This window comes from Sorex araneus, chromosome 1 (genome assembly GCF_027595985.1).
Source record: "Sorex araneus isolate mSorAra2 chromosome 1, mSorAra2.pri, whole genome shotgun sequence".
Taxonomy (NCBI): Eukaryota; Metazoa; Chordata; class Mammalia; order Eulipotyphla; family Soricidae; genus Sorex; species Sorex araneus.
In genome coordinates this window covers 24,387,127-24,409,435 of record NC_073302.1, presented here as the reverse complement: position 1 = coordinate 24,409,435, position 22,309 = coordinate 24,387,127, and the positions used below count along the sequence as shown (strand labels likewise).

The 22,309-nt window shown below is 42.1% G+C and overlaps 1 protein-coding gene across 1 annotated transcript in view; it reads right to left on the bottom strand.

Annotated features, from left to right (window-relative positions):
• SVEP1 (sushi, von Willebrand factor type A, EGF and pentraxin domain containing 1) overlaps positions 1-22,309 on the bottom strand; it is a 215,440-nt gene that overhangs the window by 33,289 nt on the left and 159,842 nt on the right. Inside the window, exons 33-38 of the mRNA XM_055140985.1 lie at positions 21,899-22,081; positions 20,020-20,104; positions 19,247-19,438; positions 17,835-18,002; positions 5,833-6,505; positions 1,202-3,990 (exon numbers count right to left, since the gene is read on the bottom strand). Of these exons, the coding sequence (XP_054996960.1) occupies positions 1,202-3,990; positions 5,833-6,505; positions 17,835-18,002; positions 19,247-19,438; positions 20,020-20,104; positions 21,899-22,081 (4,090 nt within the window). The remainder of the gene's footprint in view (positions 1-1,201; positions 3,991-5,832; positions 6,506-17,834; positions 18,003-19,246; positions 19,439-20,019; positions 20,105-21,898; positions 22,082-22,309) is intronic.

The window sequence follows — 22,309 nt, the reverse complement described above, 5'->3', positions numbered from 1 at the left end:
AGTGCTGGAGGAGCTCAGGGACCCATACGTGGTTCTGGGAATTAAACCCAGCTTGGCTTCATGCAAGACAAGTTTCCTGCACACTGTGCTATCTCTCCAGCCCCCGATCCACTATTCCTTAGCATTCCTGTCATTGATGATTCTCCCTTGGGTCTACTTCTTACCAAAGCCAAGAAAAAAATGACTTAAATGTCCACAGCAGACTTCCTAAGGACAGTTGTTGAATTATTAATATAATCTAAGAAGATAATATGTGAGGAATAATCCATAATTCCTTCAATATGTGAATAAAATCTAAATTGATGTAGAGTTGAAGATCTTTGGACATAATAGGCATTTTAATAAAAATGTAATTTCTGAATTCATTCCAAACTCATCTTTTTTTGAATGGGGCAACACTTAATTGTGCTCAGGGTTTACTCTTGGTTCTGTGCTCATACCTTATTCCTGGCTGTTCTGGAATGACTATATGAGATGCTAAGGATCAAACTTGGGTTGGCTGCAAGCAAGGGAACCACCTTATCCGAGGTCCATTCTCTCTGGCTCCAGTATATCTCCCTTTTATATTAGTGGAAGTATGTGCTTTTCTAGCAAAACTCTTCAGCTTTTGCCTTTTTAATCCAACAATTGCTAGTATGAATATAAACATATATTATATGTAAATATATTGTGGTATCATAAAGAAATTTACATGATATGCTTTTTAAAAATCTTGTGATTTAGGAGATATTAAAGCTAATAAGAAGCTCTTGTTTCATGAAACTCAACAGAATTATAATTATATTAGAAACTATAATTGAAAATAAATTAATTTTGTCATGTATATCTTTTTTTTTCCTTTTTGGGTCACACCCGGCAATGCTCAGGGGTTACTCCTGGCTCTGCACTCAGGAATTACTCCTGGTGGTGCTGGGGGACTATATGGGATGCTGGGAATCGAACCCAGGTTGGCCACGTGCAAGGCAAACTCCCTACTCACTGTGCTATCATTCCATCCCCCAAAATAAAGAAATTAATTTTGAAGGCCAAGTATTTCTACATATGCATGGATAGAATAAGGCCAAATATCAAAGCTTCAGTATTTTGAATAACTGTCAGAGATGGAGTTTTCTACCTAATTAGCTAAAATTTTCACCAACCACTTTTCTGCTTACAATCCTCCACTTGAACTCCATGAAGACTCTAGAAGCCATGGTCTTACCTGAGTTTCACTTTACTTTCATAGGTGTATGCTTCTCCAGTTGCCACAGCATTGGCCACAGATGGTGGGGGTCCACAGGAGAGAGGCTCACAGATTGGATAAGGCTGACTCCATGACCCTTTCTCTGTACAAAACAGATCTGAAGGTCCATGTATGATATACCCAGATCTGCAGTTGTAAGTGACACCATTTTCTTCCAAAGAGCCACTCTCACTGATGAAAGCATTTGGTATAACTGGGGGAGAACCACAAATGGGATGTTCACAGCGTGGAAAGCCAGAACGCCACTGGCCACTGGTTTCACAAATGATTTCAGGAAGTCCCAGGAGCTTAAAACCTTTGAAGCAACGAATCTGGGTAGCCTTTCCACAAGCAAAGTCTGTCCCATTAGCGGCTCCATTTTGAATGACTGGCATGGAACACTGACAAGGCAGGCAGGATGGCGGGCTGCCACTCCAGGAACCATTGGACAGACACTGTCTTGAAGGATTTCCATGGAGCTTATAGCCAGAAAAGCACTGATACTGTATACGCCCTCCATGAACAAAAGAAAATCCATTAGGGAAGCCCTGGGGAAGGTCTTCAGGAGGTCTACAGTTGAGTGGTTTACAGAGAGGAGGCTCTGCATCCCACCTGCCATCTGATTGACAGGTGAGCTTTGAGGCACCAGCCAACATGTAGCCTTCGTGGCACTGGAACACCACTTCCTTACCAAAGCTATAGTCCAGACCATTTATCACCCCATTTTCTATCTGTGGTGGGACGGTGCATTTGACAGGCACACAGATGGGAGTGGATCCACTCCAACTTCCATCCTCAAGACAAATACGGCTCTTGGCTCCCTCAAGCAAGAATCCTATAGAGCAAGTGTACTCAACCTTATTTTGGAATGTGTACTCATCTCCTTTCACCTGACCATTGGCTGATACTGGGGGTGAACCACAATCCACCGGAAGGCAAAACGGCTCCTCCTCATCCCAATTTTTGTTTTCTCGGCATGTTCTCTTCTTGGTGCCATTCAGTACATAGCCAGGATTACACTCATAATACAACACACTCTGATACGTGTAATTGCTTCCTCTGATGGAGCCATTCATAATTGAATTTGGTTTTTCACATGAGATGGCTTCACATGATGGAGAAGTACCACTCCACTCTTTGTTTTGTAGGCAAAGTCTTATGTCAGAGCCCACCAGACTGTGGCCAGGTTTGCAGCTATATTTTACAGCACTGCCCATGGTAGTCTCTGTAAAGTGTAAAAACCCATTTTCTGGAGCAGCGGGCATGTCACACTCAATTGAAATGCAAGAAGGTGCACTGCCATTCCAAATACCATCTTCTTGGCAGATCAGTAAAGGGTTCCCCAAAAGTTCATACCCCGGATGACAGGTATATAAAACCATGGTACCATAGAGAAAGCTTGTGGAATGTGTGTTTGAAGATCCCTTACTATTTTCCCAGGCTTTAGCTACTGCTCCCACATGGTGAGAAGGGCGAGTAGCCAGATATGGAACTTCCATCATGTCTTCTTCTGGGTCAAAATATCCTTGACCATCTTTGACTTTCGTACAGTCCCCAAAATCTATGTGAGGAGGGAGACCACAGTCAATGGGGACACATGTTGGGATAGAGCTCGACCATCCTGATTCTTCACAGGTCTGCATGGCGTGACCAGCCACCTGAAACCCAGGAATACAGCTATAGATGATCATGGCTCCATAGCTGTAATCTGCACCTTCCACAAAACCATTTTCAATGGGTTGTGGGGGATTACAGTGGATGGCACTGCAAGATGGGACATCTATGTCCCAGTCACCTGTCTCTAAACAGGTCAAAGCTTTGTGACCTTCAAGCCTAAAGCCTCGGTCACAAGAGTATGTAACGGTTTGGCCATAGTAGAGGTTAGTATAGGAGAATTTGCCATTCAAAATCTCCTTGGGTTTTGGGCATTCAATGGGTTTACAGATGGGTTTGCCTCCAAGCCAGTGACCATTTTCTCCACAAAGGATGGTAGTATTTCCTACCAACTCAAAGCCTGGTTTGCAGGTATAGAGAGCTGTGCTGAGATAGGCGAGCCCCTGCACATCAATGATGCCATTGAGGATTTCTTCAGGTTGGGGACACTCGACTGGAACACATTCTGGTAGGGGAGAGCTCCAGGTACCATCAGCTTGGCAGAAGGTGGTGGTTTCTCCTTTTAGGAAAAATCCATCCACACAAGTATACTTAACTGTACTTCCAAAATGAAGAGAAGAAGGAGCAGGGACGCCAAAAGATATCAGGGGAGGTTGAGGGCAAAGAACCATTTTACAAACAGGAAAGGAATCATTCCATTGTAGAGATGGTAGACATTTGAGAACTGAAGGTCCCTGTAGTGCGTGCCCTTCTTTACAGGAAAACGTCACCACGCCCACCTCAGTTGTCAACTCCTTCAAGATGAGTTGGTTTTCCAGAAGTGGTGGCTCTGCGCACTTGGCAGGCACACACCTTTGGTTTGGCTTCTTATTCCATTTGCCAGATTTCTGGCATGTCCAAGAATGATCACCAATAAGCTCATAGCCCTCATTACAGAAAAACTGAACCTTGGAACCCACTTCAAAATTTTCTCCTTTCACATAGCCATTCTGGATTGGGGGAGGCTTTCCACAGTTGAGGGGAACACAGGACAGAGGGGATTCACTGTGCCAGTGACGATTGGCTTGGCAGACAAACACAAGATTTCCAACTGGTTTATATCCCGGGTTACACCGATACCTGGCTTCACTCTCAAAGATCTTGCCTGTAGTACGCTGCACAAGAGGGAGAAAGCAGGTAAGTACAATCTATATAGCAAATGATAGAGTTAGCAAAATGTATTAAATAGCAAACATATAAAAGAGGACAGCAGGAGGTCAAATTAGATTTTTCCTATTGCAGAAACATTTTCCACAGTGCTTTGCCTGTAAATAAAGGATCAAGTCTCTAAGTTGATAACTGACAGAGAAATACCAAAAATTTTAAATTACTTGGAAAGTTCAGAAAAAGACTTGCGGACTGAAATAACTGTTTGTTATTTTAATCCCAGACAAGGTACACTCACTTGTTAATGTTGATAGATAATTTAAAAAGCAAGTAAAATATTTTTCAGCTTACAACATTCACTTTCAAGACTTAAAATATTCTCATAACATAAATATGGAAAATAAAAGCAGATTTTTATCTTTAAAACAAATATTAAAACATTTAAGACCTCAGCATTACAGTCACTTTAGGTACTATAAAAGGATAATTAGCTATGAAAACTGTAAAAAAATTATGATGTTTTTCTGTTAGTGGTAATGATGATATTTAGCTCCCTGCTATAGCACATTTCTCAGATGATGAACATCATCATTTGTTTCATTTACTAATTAATTGTTTGGGGACTCAATATACATATATATAGGGCACGTATATATACAATATACATGGCATGTATATACATAATATACATGTATACATAATATACATGCCATCACAGACCAAATGCAGATTGTTAAATAACAGACCTAATATACGTTGTCAAATGCTAAATTGTCAGCACTTACCTGGCACCGAGTAGAGCTCCAGAAATATTTGTTAAATATTTGTTAAATAAAAAGTCTCCTTATATTTACATCATTTTCCCATGGAATGTTAGCTAGCAAATATACTAAAAAAATCGATTGCTGTCATGTTGATGTTGTTTTTGATAATAAAGGAAAAGAGGCACTATATGTATATAGGTTTTTAAAAAGTGTTTCATTATTATATTATCTATTTCAAATGGTCCTTGATTTGGGGGAATAGGCTTTCATTCCTGTTTTCTTGATGGGCTTGGTGAGAAAACACTCATTATTGTGACATCAGGACACATGTGGATCTGACTTAATCTTTGTCCATTCTGGTGACACTGCCTTTAGGTGACTAAAAGGAAAATGCCAAAATACATAATGCAACATAATAATGAGCTACCCCATCTCTGTCTAAAAACAAGAGATGATCACAGATTTCTCTAGGTTCTATTTAGACCTCACTTTCTATAAAATATATTCTATATCTGTCTTGGAATAATTTCTTTTCAAAAATTAAATAGTATTTAATGAATGGGTTGGAGCGATAGCACAGAGGTAGGGCATTCACCTTTCACGCGGCTGACCCGTGTTCAATTCCTCTGCCTCTCTCGGAGAGCCCGGCAAGCTACCGAGAGTATCGTGCCCGCTCGGCAGAGCCTGGCAAGCTACCCGTGGTGTATTGGATATGCCAAAAATAGTAACAAGTCTCACAATGAGAGATGTTACTGGTGGCTGCTCGAACAAATCGATGAGCAAGGGGATGATAGTGACAATGATTTAATGAACATTGATTTATTCAAACTTCATAGTTAGGGCTGAGATATTGCTACAAAGTGCTCAAATGTCTGCATGCTCGTTTGAATGTCAAATGCTATATGAAAAGGACAATCCATGTCGATTGAATTTCCTCCAACTGATAGATTGAGCTGCTTGTGTTTTCAACAATTAATCCATTCACTGTTCCTGCTTCTCAATCCTGGGTTAGCCACTGTGCTATCTTGGCAAGGGATGAAAGCCATGGTTCACCAGACTCTTACCTCTTGTTCACCAGACTCTTACCTCCAGAAAGCCGTTCTCAACCTTAGGTGGTTCATTGCAAGACACGGGGTGGCACGTGGGGATGGGGCTACTCCACTGTCCCGTAGCTGCACAGGTGCTTTTCTTCTCCCCTTTGATGTAGAAGCCTTTGTTGCAGCTATAAGCCACCATAGCTCCAAAACTGTAGTTCGATCCACTCGCGTGGCCGTTCAGGATACGGGGTGGCTCTCCACACCGCACGGGGATGCACTGGATGGACATGGGGGACGGGCTCCACTCTCCACCTCTCATGCATTCAATCTTCGCTGAAGTGTTCAGTACGAAGCCATCCATGCATTTGAAACTCACAACCGAGCCTATTGCAAATTTCGCTTTGTTCACAGATTCCAAGATGCCGTAGGACACCGACGGGGGGTTTTCACAAAAATGAGCAATACAGCGAGGCACAGTCTGACCTTCTGGAGGAACCCACTTGCCCTGAGCATTGCAGAGGAGCCTGGCATTGTCTGCCAGGCTGTAGCCATCCGAGCAGTAGTAGAATGCAATGTCTCCAAATAAGCGATGGGCCGTCTCCGGAGAGGCGTGGTCCACGTTAGGGGGCTCATCACAGGAGACAGCCAGACACTGCTGGTTACTTTCGCTCCACTTGCCACTCGCCAAGCATTCAATGGTATCAGGGCCAGCGAGGGTATAGCTGTGAGATTGAGGGGAAAGGAAAAAGAACTAAGTGCAGCGTATGCAGAAAGGTACTTGCATCGGCTTAGTTTGATTTGTATGATCTTTTGAACAGTGACTTTGATTTTATACCTGAAAAGGTATTTACTACTTAAATATCTAGCTTATTGCTTGAGATGTAGACATATATTTTTGTGTTAATACTAGTATTTGTTCAAAAAGGAACTGGATTTAAGATTTTTTGTTATTAAAGCAACTTTAAAAAATGGCTACACATTTATTTAAATGACAAGTTCTGATCCCACTCGGTTTGTTTCAAAATCGGACCTTAACTGCTTTTAGATAGTTTCAGTTGGCTGATTTTATTACTAGTCTTTGAAACAAGTCTGAGGAACCATTTGTAGCTGATGTATAAGTCACATACACATGTAAAGTGAACTTTAATGCTTTTTCAATGCTTCTTATACCTTAGTCATGTGATTAGTATTAAAAGCTATGTTCTCCATGTGACTCTTTTTTTTCAACCAATATGAATATAATTTGTTTAATTATTCTCTTTGTTTTTCTTTATGAACAAGATGTTAGCCCTCATATGACAAACCGATGACTTGTGAAACCCTTTCAATATTCTCAAGTGCTCTCTCCTCAAAGAAGAGCAAATTACTAGGATATGCAACATTATAATAATTACTCTTGAGTCATCTTATTTTCATTCAGCCTAACTAAAGGTAAGGATGACAGAGTTTTAAAAGAGCACTTAATATCTGATCAGTCCATCATCTGACACCAATAAAAGGTAAGGGGACTGAATAATTTGGCACCTAATTTAATCCTGGTGAGACATATTTATTTCTTCATTTCACAGATGAGTATCTGATAATTGAGACAGGCCTAAACTGTTTCTGACAGACAGAATCTGTTGGGCAGTGCCACAAGTGCAAGTTATTCGATTATTTATTATCTTTGACTCAGCAAAGATTATTCTTAAAATATACATGTGTTTTAAGTAAAATATGTAAAAACAAGTAAATATATTTATACATTATATTCAAATTATATACATATATAATTATATGCACATGTAATTATATAAATGAATTATATATACATATATAATTATATGTACATATATATTTACTTATTTGGGACCCATACCTGGTGAAGCTCAGGAACTATTTCTGGTTCTGTAATCAGAAGTGACCCTTGACAATGTGATGCTGGGAATCTGAACTGGGGTCAGTGAGATATAAAATAAGTATCTTAACCCAGATAGCATCTCTCCAGCTCACATCAAAATGATTAAATCATTAATTAGCAAATATTTCTTTTAACTCCCTTTTGGCTTTATGATGTGTCAGTGTTGATTGAGAAATTAGGGTTCCTTTATCCTAGTTGAAAAGATTTATGAATTATATTGAAAAATAGAAAGATCAAAGAAAGAGATGCATTCACCCTATCATCATATATCACTCTATGGATGGAGTTAGTCTCAAAATAAAAATTCCTAGGTACCACCAAGGCTGACCACAGTCTCCAGTTAGGATCTGTTACCATTTATAGCTTCAGATGAACCATGCTCTTTGTATAAGGCTATGAACTACACAAATTTTCAGATGGCATCTATCTTGGAATATCAAGGTCAGTATAAAATAATAATATGCAGAAATAAATTGCATTATTAAAATGTCCTTTATTCCTGGTCTGAGTACCTAGGTTCTACTGTCCTACTGTAGGTTGTGCTCTGGGTGAAAGTTCCATTTGTAGAGGCTCCTGATGTTTTATAGCACAATTTACATCTTTCCCCACACTTTGAAGCATGCATCATTATTTTCATGGGTCCCTTGTTGATGCTAGCATATTTCACTAGTTGAAGCTCATAGACATCACCTGGGCCAGTCTGATTTATTAGGGTCTATTGTGACATCCATAAAGAACTTTCTTTATTTCATGGGACCAGATGCATGCCTCCTAAGGCAAAAGCTTCTGTCTCCAGAATCTTCCCTATTTCTTAAAGTCCCTTCAGGACACAAGCATCGTATTTCATAATTCCGACAGACAGCTCTTTATTAAGCCTATCATCATTGATCTTCTGGAAAATCTCCAACCAACTACTTTTTCCTAATGGAAAATCACAGCAAAACTCTCTTGCAATGGAATTTTGCCACAAATTATGTAATTTTTAAATACCTGAATTTAAAAAATGCACCTTTAATACTACTGCCCTTGATTTCTTTCAACCCACAAGTACTGACCTCAAATACTGATTTTTCTTTATGACTCTGTCAGTATCTAGTAATTCAATAAATATCTCCTAGGGGTCACGCAACCTATCGCAGCAATTCCCTTGCTGCAGACTGCAATACCAGTGCATACATTATTTACATGTCCATATCTACCCCTATCCTTGCACATCCATGTTCAGCCCTCTCGCAACCTCCTGGAGGCTCCTTCTTGTCTACAGTGGTTGCTAAAAAGAGAAATGACAGATTTTACCTACAGAAGTGGAAGGGGAGGAAAGCCTCTGAGACAAAGTATGAGAAGTAGAAAAGGAATCATACCTTTTAGAAAAGTAACATGAGCAAATAAGGGAAAGCTTAATACAGCAAGGACATCCTGGGGATGTACAGTCTGCATGAAGGTATGAACACCTCAAAAAGGAAGCAGTATTCACAAGGATCCGTGCATTTGGGACAGGCTGTAATGGTGATGGGTGAAGGTAGAGCAAGTCCAGAGTAACTGGGAGTAGCTGGAGATGGTTTCTGGGACTACTCCTTTGATAAGGACTCATGAGTGTTTAGCAGAGAAACTGTACTAAGACAGGAAGTTATCAGGTGATTCATTAGCTAGATGACCTAATGGTATTGATTAATAAAAAAAATCTAGTTGGGCATTTCATATTTTGTGGATACCACAAAACTGCATGCATAGCCTTACATGCATACATTTGTAAGCAACTGATAAACAGAGGATGGGGGGTATTTTTCTAGTAGCTCAATGTTCATAACTTTGGAAGGTAAGAGTCAATCATGAGGGCTGGAGTGATAGCACAGTGGGTAGGACGTTTGCCTTGCACGTGGCCGACCCAGGTTTGATTCCCAGCATCCCATATGGTCCCCTGAGCACCGCTAGAGGTGATTCCTGAGTGCATCGCCCGGTGTGACCCAAATAGCAAAAAAAAAAAAAAGTCAATCATGATAAAGAAAAACATGCCTAAGTGGACAATCTGGTTATGTGTTTGCAAATGTGAAAGAATTTGGAGTTTCACTGAATGTAACCGAATGAGTCCATGGTGGTATCTTGAACATTTCTATAAACTCACTTAGTGAGGCAGAGTAATAAATAAGTACTTTTAAAATAACACATACAGTCTCTAGTTTGGCTTTTTCTTCTATTACTATTTATTCTACCTTGCATATGCCAGCATGCATTTAGTGCTGGGGCATAACTGAAAAAAATCTATAGGCATTTCAGAAGAGCAGAAATGTTTATATGGTGTGACTTCTGGAGGTGAAGTGAAAGCTAATGCTTCAGAGCAATAACATACTCGATGAAGATGGGAAATGAAGGTTTTCTGAAAATAACTGCCTCCTAAAATATGGGTTTTTTTTGTTTGTTTGGGGGCCACACCAGTGATGCTCAGGGGTCACTGCTGGCTCTGCATTTAGAAATTACTTCTGGGGGGGCTGGAGTGATAGCACAGTGGGTAAGGCGTTTGCCTTGCACGCGGCTGACCCGGGTTCGATTCCTAGCACCCCATAAGGTCCCCCAAGGACCGCCAGGAGTAATTCCTGAGATTCAGGGCCAGGAGTAACCCCTGAGCATCTCCGGATGTGACCCAAAAAGCAAAAAAACATTACTTCTGGTATTGCTTGGAGGACCATAGGGGTGCCAGGGATCAAGCCTGGGTCAGCCGTGTACCAGGCAAGCGCCCTGTCCACTGCACTATTGCTCTGGCTCCTCTGTTTGTTTTTTTTGGAAAGGGGGGACCATATGTGGTGCCAGAGATCCAACCCACATCAACAACATGCAAGGCAAGTGCCGTAAGTACTGTCCTATCTCCCTGGTGACCCAGTTAGTTTCTTAAGATACTAAAGAATGAATTTCTGAATGACAAAATAAGAAAAATTGTTATTCTTGCCCCGACAGAATTGGTCTTACCAAATTGCTGCACCATTTCATTGTTAGCGGTATGAAATTGTGATACAATAATTAATTAATTAATTAAAATAACCATTTAAATGAACATATTTAATTTATTTGTTTAAGAGAATCATTTACAAATTATCACGTTGTGGGCGGAGAGACGGGGATAAGGTGCCTGCCTTGCAGGCCAACTCCAGTTTGATTGCTAGTACAGCATCTGGTCCCTGAGTTCCGCCAGGAATGCTTTCTGAACACAGGGTCACTAGTGATCCCCCAGCATTGCTGGTGTTCCTTTCCCTCTTCTTCATACTTTGTACAGAGGATGAGATGTTTCCTATTTTTCTTTGGCTACTAAATCAGGAAAAATTGGGAATGGTACAAATCTAAAATACTGAAATTTAATTTTATTCTGTGTAACATTTTGCATTACAAAACCAATGCAAATTAAATATTCAAGGGACAATGTTAAAATTAGGTCACACATATATTATAAAATATTATTTTATTCCATAATTCCAAGGGGAAAATGGCTTATAGAATTAAAAAAAAGGCACAGAATAATAAATATCTCCAGATAGCACAGCAGATAGGGCGTTTGCCTTGCACGTGGCCGACCTGGGTTCGATTCCTTTGTCCCTCTCAGAGAGCCTGGCAAGTTACCGAGAGTATCCCACCCACATGGCAGAGCCTGGCAAGCTCCCCGTGTTGTATTCAATATGCCAAAAACAGTAACAACAAGTCTCACAATGGAGACGTTGATGGTGCCCGCTTGAGCAAATCACTGAACAACCGGATGATAGTGTTACAGCGCTACAGGATAAACTCACTGAAATGTGTTCAGGTTGCCCAGTTGTTCTTGACACCGCAGGGCCCAAGAAGCATGACTAATATCGCATCTTTGGGTCCTAGTTCTCTGAGAATCCCTAATGAGGATTTCCAGCCTCCTAAGCACCAATTGAGAGGCAGAAAAAATAATCAAAATTAAAAATAATTGAGATGTGGTTGAGTGCCTGCTTGTGTAAGTGAGGTCCTGGTTTTATTTTTACGTTATTTAAAAATAAGCTGTATTAATAAGTATATTAAAGTGATTAAGGACAAAAGAGACTCAACAGTACTGTTTTTTGTTTGTTTCTATTTCTTTATCTGGCCATGCTCAGAAATCACTCCTGGCTCAAGAACTACTTCTGGCGGTGCTTGGAGGACCATACAGGATGCTGGGGATTGAACCTGGTTTGGGCATGTGCAAAGCAAGCACTCTATCCACTGCATGTAAATACTACATTGCAGTTGTTCCGGCCCCTCAATAATCTCTTTTGAAAAAGAGACTGGGGAGAGGGAAGTGGTGCACTGGTGACGAATGTGATGTTAGAATTAGGTATATGAAACACCATAATTTTCTTTAAATTTAAAAAAAGATTTAAAAAAAGGCACACGGAAAAGAGAATGTGAAGAAGTACATTTGAAGTATACTGAGAGTACCTGAGAGAATTTTAAAATTAATGATAAGAAAATGGGGAGAAGAAATGAACAGAAGCTTCCTCAAAAAAGAAATACAAACGGCCAAAAGGCACATGAAAAAATGCTCCACATCTAATCATCAGGGAAATGCAAATCAAAACAACAATGAGATATCATCTCACACCACAGAGACTGGCACACATTCAAAAGAACAAAAGCAACCAGTGCTGGCGTGGATGTGGGGAGAAAGGGACACTCTTTCACTGTTGGTGGGAATGCTGACTGGTCCAGCCTTTCTGGAAAACAATATGGACAGTCCCCCAAAGACTAGAAATTGAGCTTCCATATGACCCCACAATACCACTTCTGGGAATATAGCCCAAGGGTGCAAAAAAGCACAGTAGAAATGACATCTGTACCTATATGTTCATTGCAGCACTGTTCACAATAGTCAGAATCTGGACACAACCCAAGTGTCCAAGAACAGAGGACTGGTTAAAGAAACTTTGGCACATCTACACAATGGAATACTATGCAGCTGTTAGAAGAGATGAAGTCATGAAATTTGCTTATAAGTGGATGGACATGGATTGTATAATGCTAAGTGAAATGAGTCAGAAAGAAAGGGATCATGCTAAGTGAAACGAGTCAGAAAGAAAGTGAAAAAGTGAAAAAAGTGTTGAATCATATCACATGATCCAACACTTCTAACTCTTAGTGTTCGGATTGGAGATAATTTTGCTTATTTGTACCAAAAGACTTGAACCCAGATAGTAACTTCATCACTATATATCAACAATAAAAGAAAAAAACTAATCATCTACAAGTAGGAAAATGAATCACTTAGAGAGAGAGAGCATGCTTTTTTTCCTCCCAGGTTTTTGTTTTTTATTTTTGGCCACACCTGGCAGTGTCCAGGGTTACTCCTGGATGGCTCTACTTAGGAATTTGCTCCTGGTGGTAAAAGGGTTCCAGAGATTTGCCGCCCATAGCAACTTATGCATTCAGCCACTTAAACTATCACCCTGGCCCTAGATGGTTCATGCTTACATGTAAATACTACATTGCAGTTAAAATAAATTTATCTGACTTACGAATGCCAAGGGGCAGGAGCGATAGCACAGAGGTTGGGCTTTCGCCTTTCACATGGCCGACCCGTGTTCGATTCCTCCACCCCTCTCGAACTCGAAGAGCCCGGCAAGCTACCGAGAGTATCGAGCCCGCGCGGCAGAGCCTGGCAAGCTACCCGTGTGTATTGGATACGCCAAACACAGTAACAATAAGTCTCTCAATGAGAGACGTTACTGGTGCCCGCTCAAACAAATCGATGAGCAACGGGATGACAGTGACAGTGACAGTGACAAATACCAACAGAGCTAAGTGCAAAAACCAGTAAGTGGAACTCAAGCTTCAAAAAGATACTAGGAGTGTACAATCATGTACACAAAAATTCAAGCACACGAAGATGCGTTGTTCCTGGGGAATACGCCTATGATAAAGATAAAAATGTACACTTGTTGGGGTGGGGCGATGGCACACCAGGTAGGAGGCACTTGTCTTGCATGTAGCCAAACTCAGGTTTGATCCCTGGCACCGAGTGTGGTCCCCTGAGTGTGCCAGATGTGGCTCCTGAGCACACAGCCAGGAGGAAGCCCTGAGCACAGTTGGGTGTGGCCCCCAAGCCAAAACCAACCCAACAAGCTAAACATGTAGACTTGTTACTTTGGGAAGAACGGGAAAGGAATGAGAATGCCCTTTCGTAATAGTGACGATATTGGACATATCTTATTAAAAAGATCTTTGGTGCTGATGGGCTGGAGAGATTGCTTAATGGGCCGAGCACATGTGTTGCAGGAAGGAGACCCAGGTTTGATTCCCAACACCACCTGAACTCTCCGACACCACAACCGTGATGCCTGAGCAGAGAGCTAGGAGTAGCTGCTGAGCACTGCTGGGTGTGGCACAAAAAAAACAACAACAAAGAAAATCTATAGTAGTTATGGTATAAACCTCACAACGCACTTGATATTGGCAGTGGATACAAAGGCAATAAACATGAATTTCTTTCTTTCTTTCTTGCCTGTATGTTTCAGATGTTACACGGACAGCTGGTCAGAAAGAGAGGTAAGAACAGAAGTTTTCTCGACTCCACTTACCCACTAAAGTGGACTAGGTTTATGTGAAGGGTATTGAGATGGCTCTTCTCACCCAAAGCTCCATTTTCAGAAAAAAATAAAGCTATCTCCTGACAGTTATTGATTCTTTTTTTTTTTTTTTTGCTTTTTGGGTCACACCCGGCGATGCACAGGGGTCACTCCTGGCTCATGCACTCAGGAATCACCCCTGGCGGTGCTCAGGGGACCATATGGGATGCTGGGATTCGAACCCAGGTCGGCCGCGTGCAAGGCAAACGCCCTACCCGCTGTGCTATCACTCCAGCCCCGATTCTTTTCTTCTTAGAAAGAATATGCCTATCAGTGGCTGTGTGTACTTTGTACTTATTTGATTCATGAATATTTCCCACTATCATTAAAATATTATAACTTTAGATAATAATGACCTGAAATCTAAGCTCATCTACATGGTATTTCCTGCAATACAGAAGTACAGTTACATTGAGATTCTCAGAGCCTTTGGCAGAAACATGTTGTAGGTGGGTGGATTTGGTTTCCTACTTTTCAGAGGTAAAAATACCTCCTCTTGTGAACCTGGCCTGACTTGGAGTGCTTCGTAAGATAAAGGAGCCCAATGTAAGGGAATGACAAATGGTGAAAGGCAACAGAGCTTGAGAACTTGTCCACAGAAATTCTCTTACATTGAGGGAGACAGGGTAGGGATGGGGGAAAGGTTTGGGGCGGGGGGACATGCTGATGGATGTGATGTGGGAACATTTTTTGTATGAAACCCCACCATTCACTGTATTATAAATCATCAGGCCTAAAATTCTTCTTCTTATTATTATTATTTTTGCTTTTTGGGTCACACCTGGCGATGCTCAGGGGTTACTCCTGGCTCTGCACTCAGGAATTACTCCTGGCGGTGCTCGGGGACCATATGGGATGCTGGGAATTGAATCCAGATTGGCCTGCAAGGCAAACGCCCTATCTGCTGTGCTATCACTCCAGCCACTAAAATTATTCTTAAATGATAAGAGAGTACAATACATTAACCACAAAAGGGAATAAAATTTGTTTTGTCAAATGTCCATCTTTGTAGAAGGGAGCACATGAGAAAAAAATATGGGAAAAACCTTTGAAGGATATAAAATCTATAAAATAAATGGGAGTATTGACATATTCCTGATCCCCTGGGTCAGTTCTTTTAGTAGACCTTTCTCTGTTTATATAAATTTGACATTAGGTATATACAGAATTTTTCTTTTATGCCATAAGCATATGATTTAAGAACAAACATGTTGGGGCTGGAGCAATAGCACAGCGGGTAGGGCGTTTGCCTTGCACGCGGCCGACCCGGGTTCGATTCCCAGCATCCCATATGGTCCCCTGAGCACCACCAGGGGTGATTCTCTGAGTGCAGAGCCAGGAGTAACCTCTGTGCATTGCCGGTGTGACCTAAAAACCAAAAAAAAAAAAAAGAACAAACATGTTAAGTTATAATGTATAATGTGATCTTTATATCAAAAACACAGGTAAGGTCTAGAGAGATAGTACAGTAAGTTGGAGGCTTTGCCTTGCATGAGGCTGACCCATCCCTTACGGTCTCCAGAGCCTGCCAGGACAACTCCTAAGTGCAGAGCCAGGAGTAAACCCTTACTTAGCACAGCTGGGTGTGGCACCCAAACAAACAACAAACCAACATAGGTAAAGACAACAGTTCTGGAAAGAAACAGTAAAATATGAACATTTATGTTCGATAATTAAAAAACATTTTTTTTTCCATTTTCTGATTTCATGAGGTGATATATATCACTTGTTTAAAAATCATTTGGACTGGGGTCTCCCACAGCTTAGCTTGGGAACTAGGGCACCTCCCCCTCTCCCTCTTGCCCCTATCCAGGGCCCATTGGTGTCAGGCTCCCTGATAGCCAGAGGCTTGGGTGGTTCGTTGGTGCTGCTTGGGACCAGGGTGCACCGGACCAGCAGGGTCCCATCCCTTGGTGCCAGGGGTCGAGTTCATATGCCATGCATGTGCTCCACCCCTGTGTGCTACCTTCCTGGCCCCACTCGGTTACTTTTAAAATCAGGAACAGGGGGAAAAAAGAACCACCAAAGTTGTTAATACCTAGTAATTATGTGGAACATTTATATTTGAGAAAAGATTTCACAGATATTTAAATGAAAAATCGTTGAAAAGTCTTATCTACGCAGTTCACTAGGAACTCGTTTTTAAAATGAGTCCATTCACAAAACCAGGTAATTTCTGAAATGACAGAAATCTAAAGATCTCTTTTTTTAAAATCTAAAGCTCTGTTATAAGTCTGAATTTCTTTTTCATTTAAGAAAGTCTAAAGAATGAACTTCCCACAGCTACTCAGACGGTATTTGACGTTCAAAAAGCTTCTGCAAGGAAATGTTGTCGCCACCTGGTGGCTGCTCCGAATTAGTGCGCCATTCTTCTAACCTTTTCCGTTCTTTTATGCCTGTTTACCGGGAGGAGAAGAGCATATCTGGTCGTGCTTGGGCGCAATTCCTGGCTCTGCGCTCAGGAGACCGTGTGTGGGGTCAGGTATTCCAACCGGGGTTGTCTGGATGCAAAGCTAATGCCTTAACCCCTGCACTATCTCTCCAACCCCTAACCAGCTGAAAGGAACTTCAGCATCCAAGATGGTTTGGAAACTGCATTCTTTCACCCCTGTTCCACTCATCATCATAATTAATAATGGCAAAGTCTGTTGGGTTTACTGAGTATTTTTTTTCCTGGCTAGTCTTTTGAATAAATATAAATTATTTCTCGCAATTTTTGAAGAAATCACAAATCCTTAATAAATTCACTTTATGTAGGAGGGTAACTGGAGCACAGAGAGGTTATACAACTTTTCCAAGACTAACCAGATAAAGCCTGCATACAAATCTAGAAAATGGCGCCTCGTCTGTTATTGCTGCTGTAAACCATGCGAAAAGCAACTGTAGAAAATAGCTGGAGTGTGAAAGCACGAGGACAGACTGTGACAAAGCCCTGCTTCCTGGTTTTTCAAATTTTATTTGACCTTTGCCATCTGCTTCTTGATTCTTTTCAAATGCTATCTCTGGGTGAAATGAGAGATGTAAAATTATTTTAAAAATCACAAGAAAAATCTGCTTTTCTTGCAGATATATCTACTTTACATTATGATTTCAGGGCTTACCTCTGGGTTTGCAGGAGGGAAACACATCAATGTCTGCTTAGTTAAAAAAAATTAAGTATGAAGATACAGGGCCAGAGAGATAGTACAGGGGTGGCAGAATTTGCCTTGCATGCAACTGTCTCCAGTTTGATCTCTGACACCCCGTACGCTCTCCAGCCACCACCAGGAAAGATCCCTGAGCATAGAGCAGGGGTAAACCCTGAGCACAGTCAGGTGTGGCCCCCAAACAAAACAGCAATTATAAAGATACTTCCTGCCACGTTGCCAAATATCTTCTATTTAAACCTAATTTGATGAATTTCTCTAATCCCAGGAAAACACCGTTTCCAGTAAACGAATGAACACAGATCGCTTTGGCTGGAGCTGCCTGGAGATGTATTTTATTGAGCAGCGTCCACCCGTAGGTGGCAGCGGTGCCCAACGTCCTTGCTGGGTGACTCACCCTTCTTTGCATATGTAAGTGACTTTGTTTCCAAAAGTGAAGTTATTCCCGCTGATGACCGCATCTTTGATGGCAGGCGGCTCGCCGCAGAAGACCAGATGACAGGTAGGTGGCGCTCTATCCCAGCTGCCAGCAGCCGAGCACTCTAGCACTGAGGCGCCCTGTAAACTATAGAAAAAAAGTCACTTCTTTCACTGGTTACTTATTTATAACTCTGGATATGAAACAGGAAGGCCAGGAGAAATCAGAGGGCTTTCAATACATAAAACCTTTCTATTTTAACTTCTCCCACGAATAAGAGCGAGGGAAATCAGAGCAAACTTGCGGAACCATGAAAAAAATGAAAAAAACGATGCACAAGTCAAACCAATGTCACGACAACTTGGTGCCAAGTTAAACACTTTCAGGTGCTTATTGGCAGGTGGTAGAGGGCACCCTGAGTCTTTCGAACTGCAGATTTGTAGGGCTGGTTAGGGAGACAGGAAGTCAGGGTCGCAGGTTAAAAGGTCCCTTGTCATAAGGCTGGGAACTCTGTAGCTCATCCCTCTGACTTCAGGCTTCCTTTGATTTTACAAACCTTCCATCCCTTTGGCATGCATGCCCTTTATTTACCACTTTTGGCAATATGACCCCACTTTCTGTCCACTGAATCTATTTCATTTCAGGTCCTAGAGGGCAAGTTTCTGATTATAGCCTGACTTCTATTCACAGTACAAGGGCATAGACACAAACACACTTAGCACTAATCACATGAACCTCCTACAGTATTAAGAACTAGATTAAACCTTAACATACTTAGCAGATAGCACAGCGGGTTGAGCGTTTGCCTTGCACGCTGCTGACCGGTGTTCGAGTCCTCCGCCCCTCTCGGAGAGCCCGGCAAGCTACCGAGAGTATCCCACCCGCACGGCAAAGCATAGTAAGCTACCCATGGCATATTCGATATGCCAAAAACAGTAACAAGAAGTCTCAAATAGAGACGGTACTGGTGCCCAGTATGAGCAAATCGATGAACAACGGGATGACAGTGACCGTGACTGTGATACTTAGCAGAGCATCCTGTGCAATGTTAAAGAGAAGATGAGCAATTTGCTTCCCCCTCCTCATCAGGTATTGTGTTAAGCTTCACAGATACACTTTAGACTTCAGGTTTAATGTCTGTTTATAATAATTAAAGAGGAGCACCTAGCATCAAAGACAGACAGAATATCTCCCTAGGCCTTTACTGTAAACTAGGCCCGAGGACACAGTTCTGTGAAGTCAGCGAGTCACATGCAAATGAAAAGTACTGAGTCAGCAAGTCACATGCAAATGAAAAGTATTGAGTCAGCAAGTCACATGCAAATGAAAACTAAACAGCAATAGAGGAACAGGCTGATATAGGAAGCGTGGCTAGCATTTATGAACTTTACCTGTATCCACTTTCACAGGAATATGAAGCAGTGGAAAGGTAGGTAAGCCCATTCAAAAGATATTTCCCATTCTCGATGCTTTCCGGATTAGAACACGTCACCACCACACACTTAGGAGGAGAATGACTCCATGAACCGCTAGCAAGACAAGATGATTCTTCATCACCATCCAGAATATGTCCTTTGTTGCACCTAAACAAGATGGAGAAAAGGGATAGAGTAGAATGTTTTATTTCACATAATTTTACCTATGTCCAGATGTTTTCAGGTTGGAAGAATTCTCTTTTTCCCTACTGAAACAATGCTTTGAAATACACTTCCCCCCCCCCTAAAAATGAATACAATCCATCTTCCCCACAAGGGACCTTGCTAATGGTAAGGAGAAGGATTAAGGAATGGACTTACTTCCAGTTTGTGTTCTAGCTTAGTCAGTGCAAATAGAAAACTAGAGCAGGCGAGTCTAGTGAAACTGTCTGAGACACAGAGCCCAAATTTCATCTGCTGAGCAAGGAAGCTCATTACCTGGCAAGCTTGAGCAAATCCATGAGCAATGGGATGACAGTGACAGTGACAGTGACAGGTTTTAGGCCTTATCTGGCTGTGCTTAGGGTTTACTCCTGGCTCTGTGCTCAGGGATGACTCCTGGTGGGGAGGGGTCTGGAGGCCTTAGTGGTGCCAAAAATTAAATCCAGGTTGACTACATGCAAGGTAAGGGCCTCAGCTTCTGTACTCTCTCTCTAGCCCCTACTATAGTTTTAATTTTAGACCCTTACCTGTATGTTACCTTGCTGCCATAGGTAAATTCAGATCCATCAATACCACCATTTTCCGGTACAGCTGGTATGCCACAGGAAACAGCTTAAAGGAGAACAGAAGTGATGTATTTCATTACTTATTTGTTTATTCATTAATTCATTTTGGTTTTGGTCCGCACCTGCCTGTACTAAAGGATCACTGGGGGGGATTGTGGGGGGGACTGTATAAGGTGTCATGGAATTGACGTAGGCAGGATAGGGAAGGTCCCCTCCCAAGGCAATGGCAAAAGCCGACCTTGCAAAACACAGAAAAACAGGAACTAAAGCCTAATGAGTCTCACCTAATCTACAGCGACAAAGAAGCCCCTGCAGAAACAAAAGACCCAGAAAGGAATTTCAAAGAAGACCATTACCACTCCCAACCCCCCTGGTAACCTTAGCAACGGACTTTGACCTAGGTCCCCACATTGGGACAGGTTGCCCCACATTGGGGCAGGTTGGAGAAACCCTATAAAGGCCACCTTGAAAAAAGGGGAGGGCACACATATGTTCCCCGAGCTCATGTGGTCCAGCACTTGTGTTGCCCGCATCTCTCCTCTTAAGATGTACGTTCATGCTTTCATGTCTAGTGCTGGCATGTGTCTAGTGCTAGGGGCTCTCTCCGACCTTGGAGAAGCCCCGGCTCTCTCTTGAGCACGTTACTCTCCCTCTCCACTGTCTCTCTCACTTTATCTCCCTCCTTCCTTTCAAAAACCTCCGAATAAAATCTGTTTTACTTCTCTCCATGTCTACTTTTGAAATTCTTTTCTGCGGGGAGAGACAAGAACCCTGTAACCCTAGGTCCTGGTTGGCAGAGGCAGATGGGGAGAAAGTGACCGTCTTTCTCCTCCCCACATCACATAAATCACCCAGGGGTCCCACTGACATCAGAATGAAGCCAGGTTGGCCTCAGGCAAGGCAAGCACCCTCCCCCACCCACCCTCTCTAGGCCTTAAAAACATTTTATTTCTTTTTGTGGGGAGAGATGGTGCACACTTGGGAGTGCTCTGGGGCTTATACTCAGGGACTCACTCCTAGTGGTGCTCTGGAGACCATATGTTTGAAATCGGGTCAGTGTGAGGATCTGGCCAAGGACAGACCACAGGAATCTATTTAGCTTTCTTAAGACTCTTTTTACAGAGTCTTAAGAAATAACTTGATTTTCTGCCCCTGAGCAAGGAATTCAGATACAGGCACCCCAGTTCGCAAGAAGGGTGGTGGTCAGACCAGATAACCAGACCCATATCACATGACCCGTATCACAAGACCCAGGACTGCCCCCAGAACCGGGACATTCCTGAATATTGGCGCGAATACTGATCTCTAAAACCATAGGCTAAGGAGTGATGTCCTTTTAAATGGATTGGTTAAGAAAGTTTGCAATATTACAAATCTATTGGCTATGAAATGCGCAGGCTCTGCTGTAAGGGCTGGGGAAGGCCTATATAAGATCTCCTTTGGGGAAGCTCGGGGTCTTTTGCCCAACCTGCTGGACCTGCGTGTCCACGTAGGCGGTTGGACCCTGGCTAGCCAGTCTTACAATAAACCCTGCTTGCTGTTTGCAGTCTCTGGAGTCTCTTTGTCGTTATAGGGAGATTTCGATCCGCGCCCTAACAGTCAGCTATGTGCAAGGCAAGTAAGTATCTTACCCTCTGTATTATCTTATCAGCCCCAGCATTGCAGTTCTTAAGTTCAGTGTGCAAAAGTTTAGTAACTCAAGGGCAATTCCAGGTTTTCTTATCATGTTTAAATATGAACCTCTAGTTGGGTTTTAAATGGAAAGGACATTGATCAACACTGTGTACACCCCACGTTTCTGGCTTGCCAACAATGGCGATGTGGGGAATACTAAATGTACCTTTACAATAAGGGACAAGATGGTTCCATTCTCCAGACTCCAAACAGGTGACTGTGGATACTCCTGCCAACTGGTATCCATCCTCACATGAAAATGTGATGCTGGCACCAACCGTGTAAGCCTCTTCGGAAGAGTCCCATCTGCCATTGTCTGGATTTCCCGGAGCCTTACATTTGACAGGCTCTTGAAAAAGAGAAACCGTTTTTATGGGACAATATGTAGAGCCCATGCACCCAATGTAAGGTCTCACAGCAAACAAAATCCACCATAGATAAAGGACCAGTTAGATCCTGAGAGAAAAGCAGTACGGAAGTACATAAAGAAGAATTCAACTTTCCTTTCCACACAGATAGGGGAACATTAAAATCCCTTTTAATGCACACAGTGGGGCTGAATCTTCATGTCTAAGCA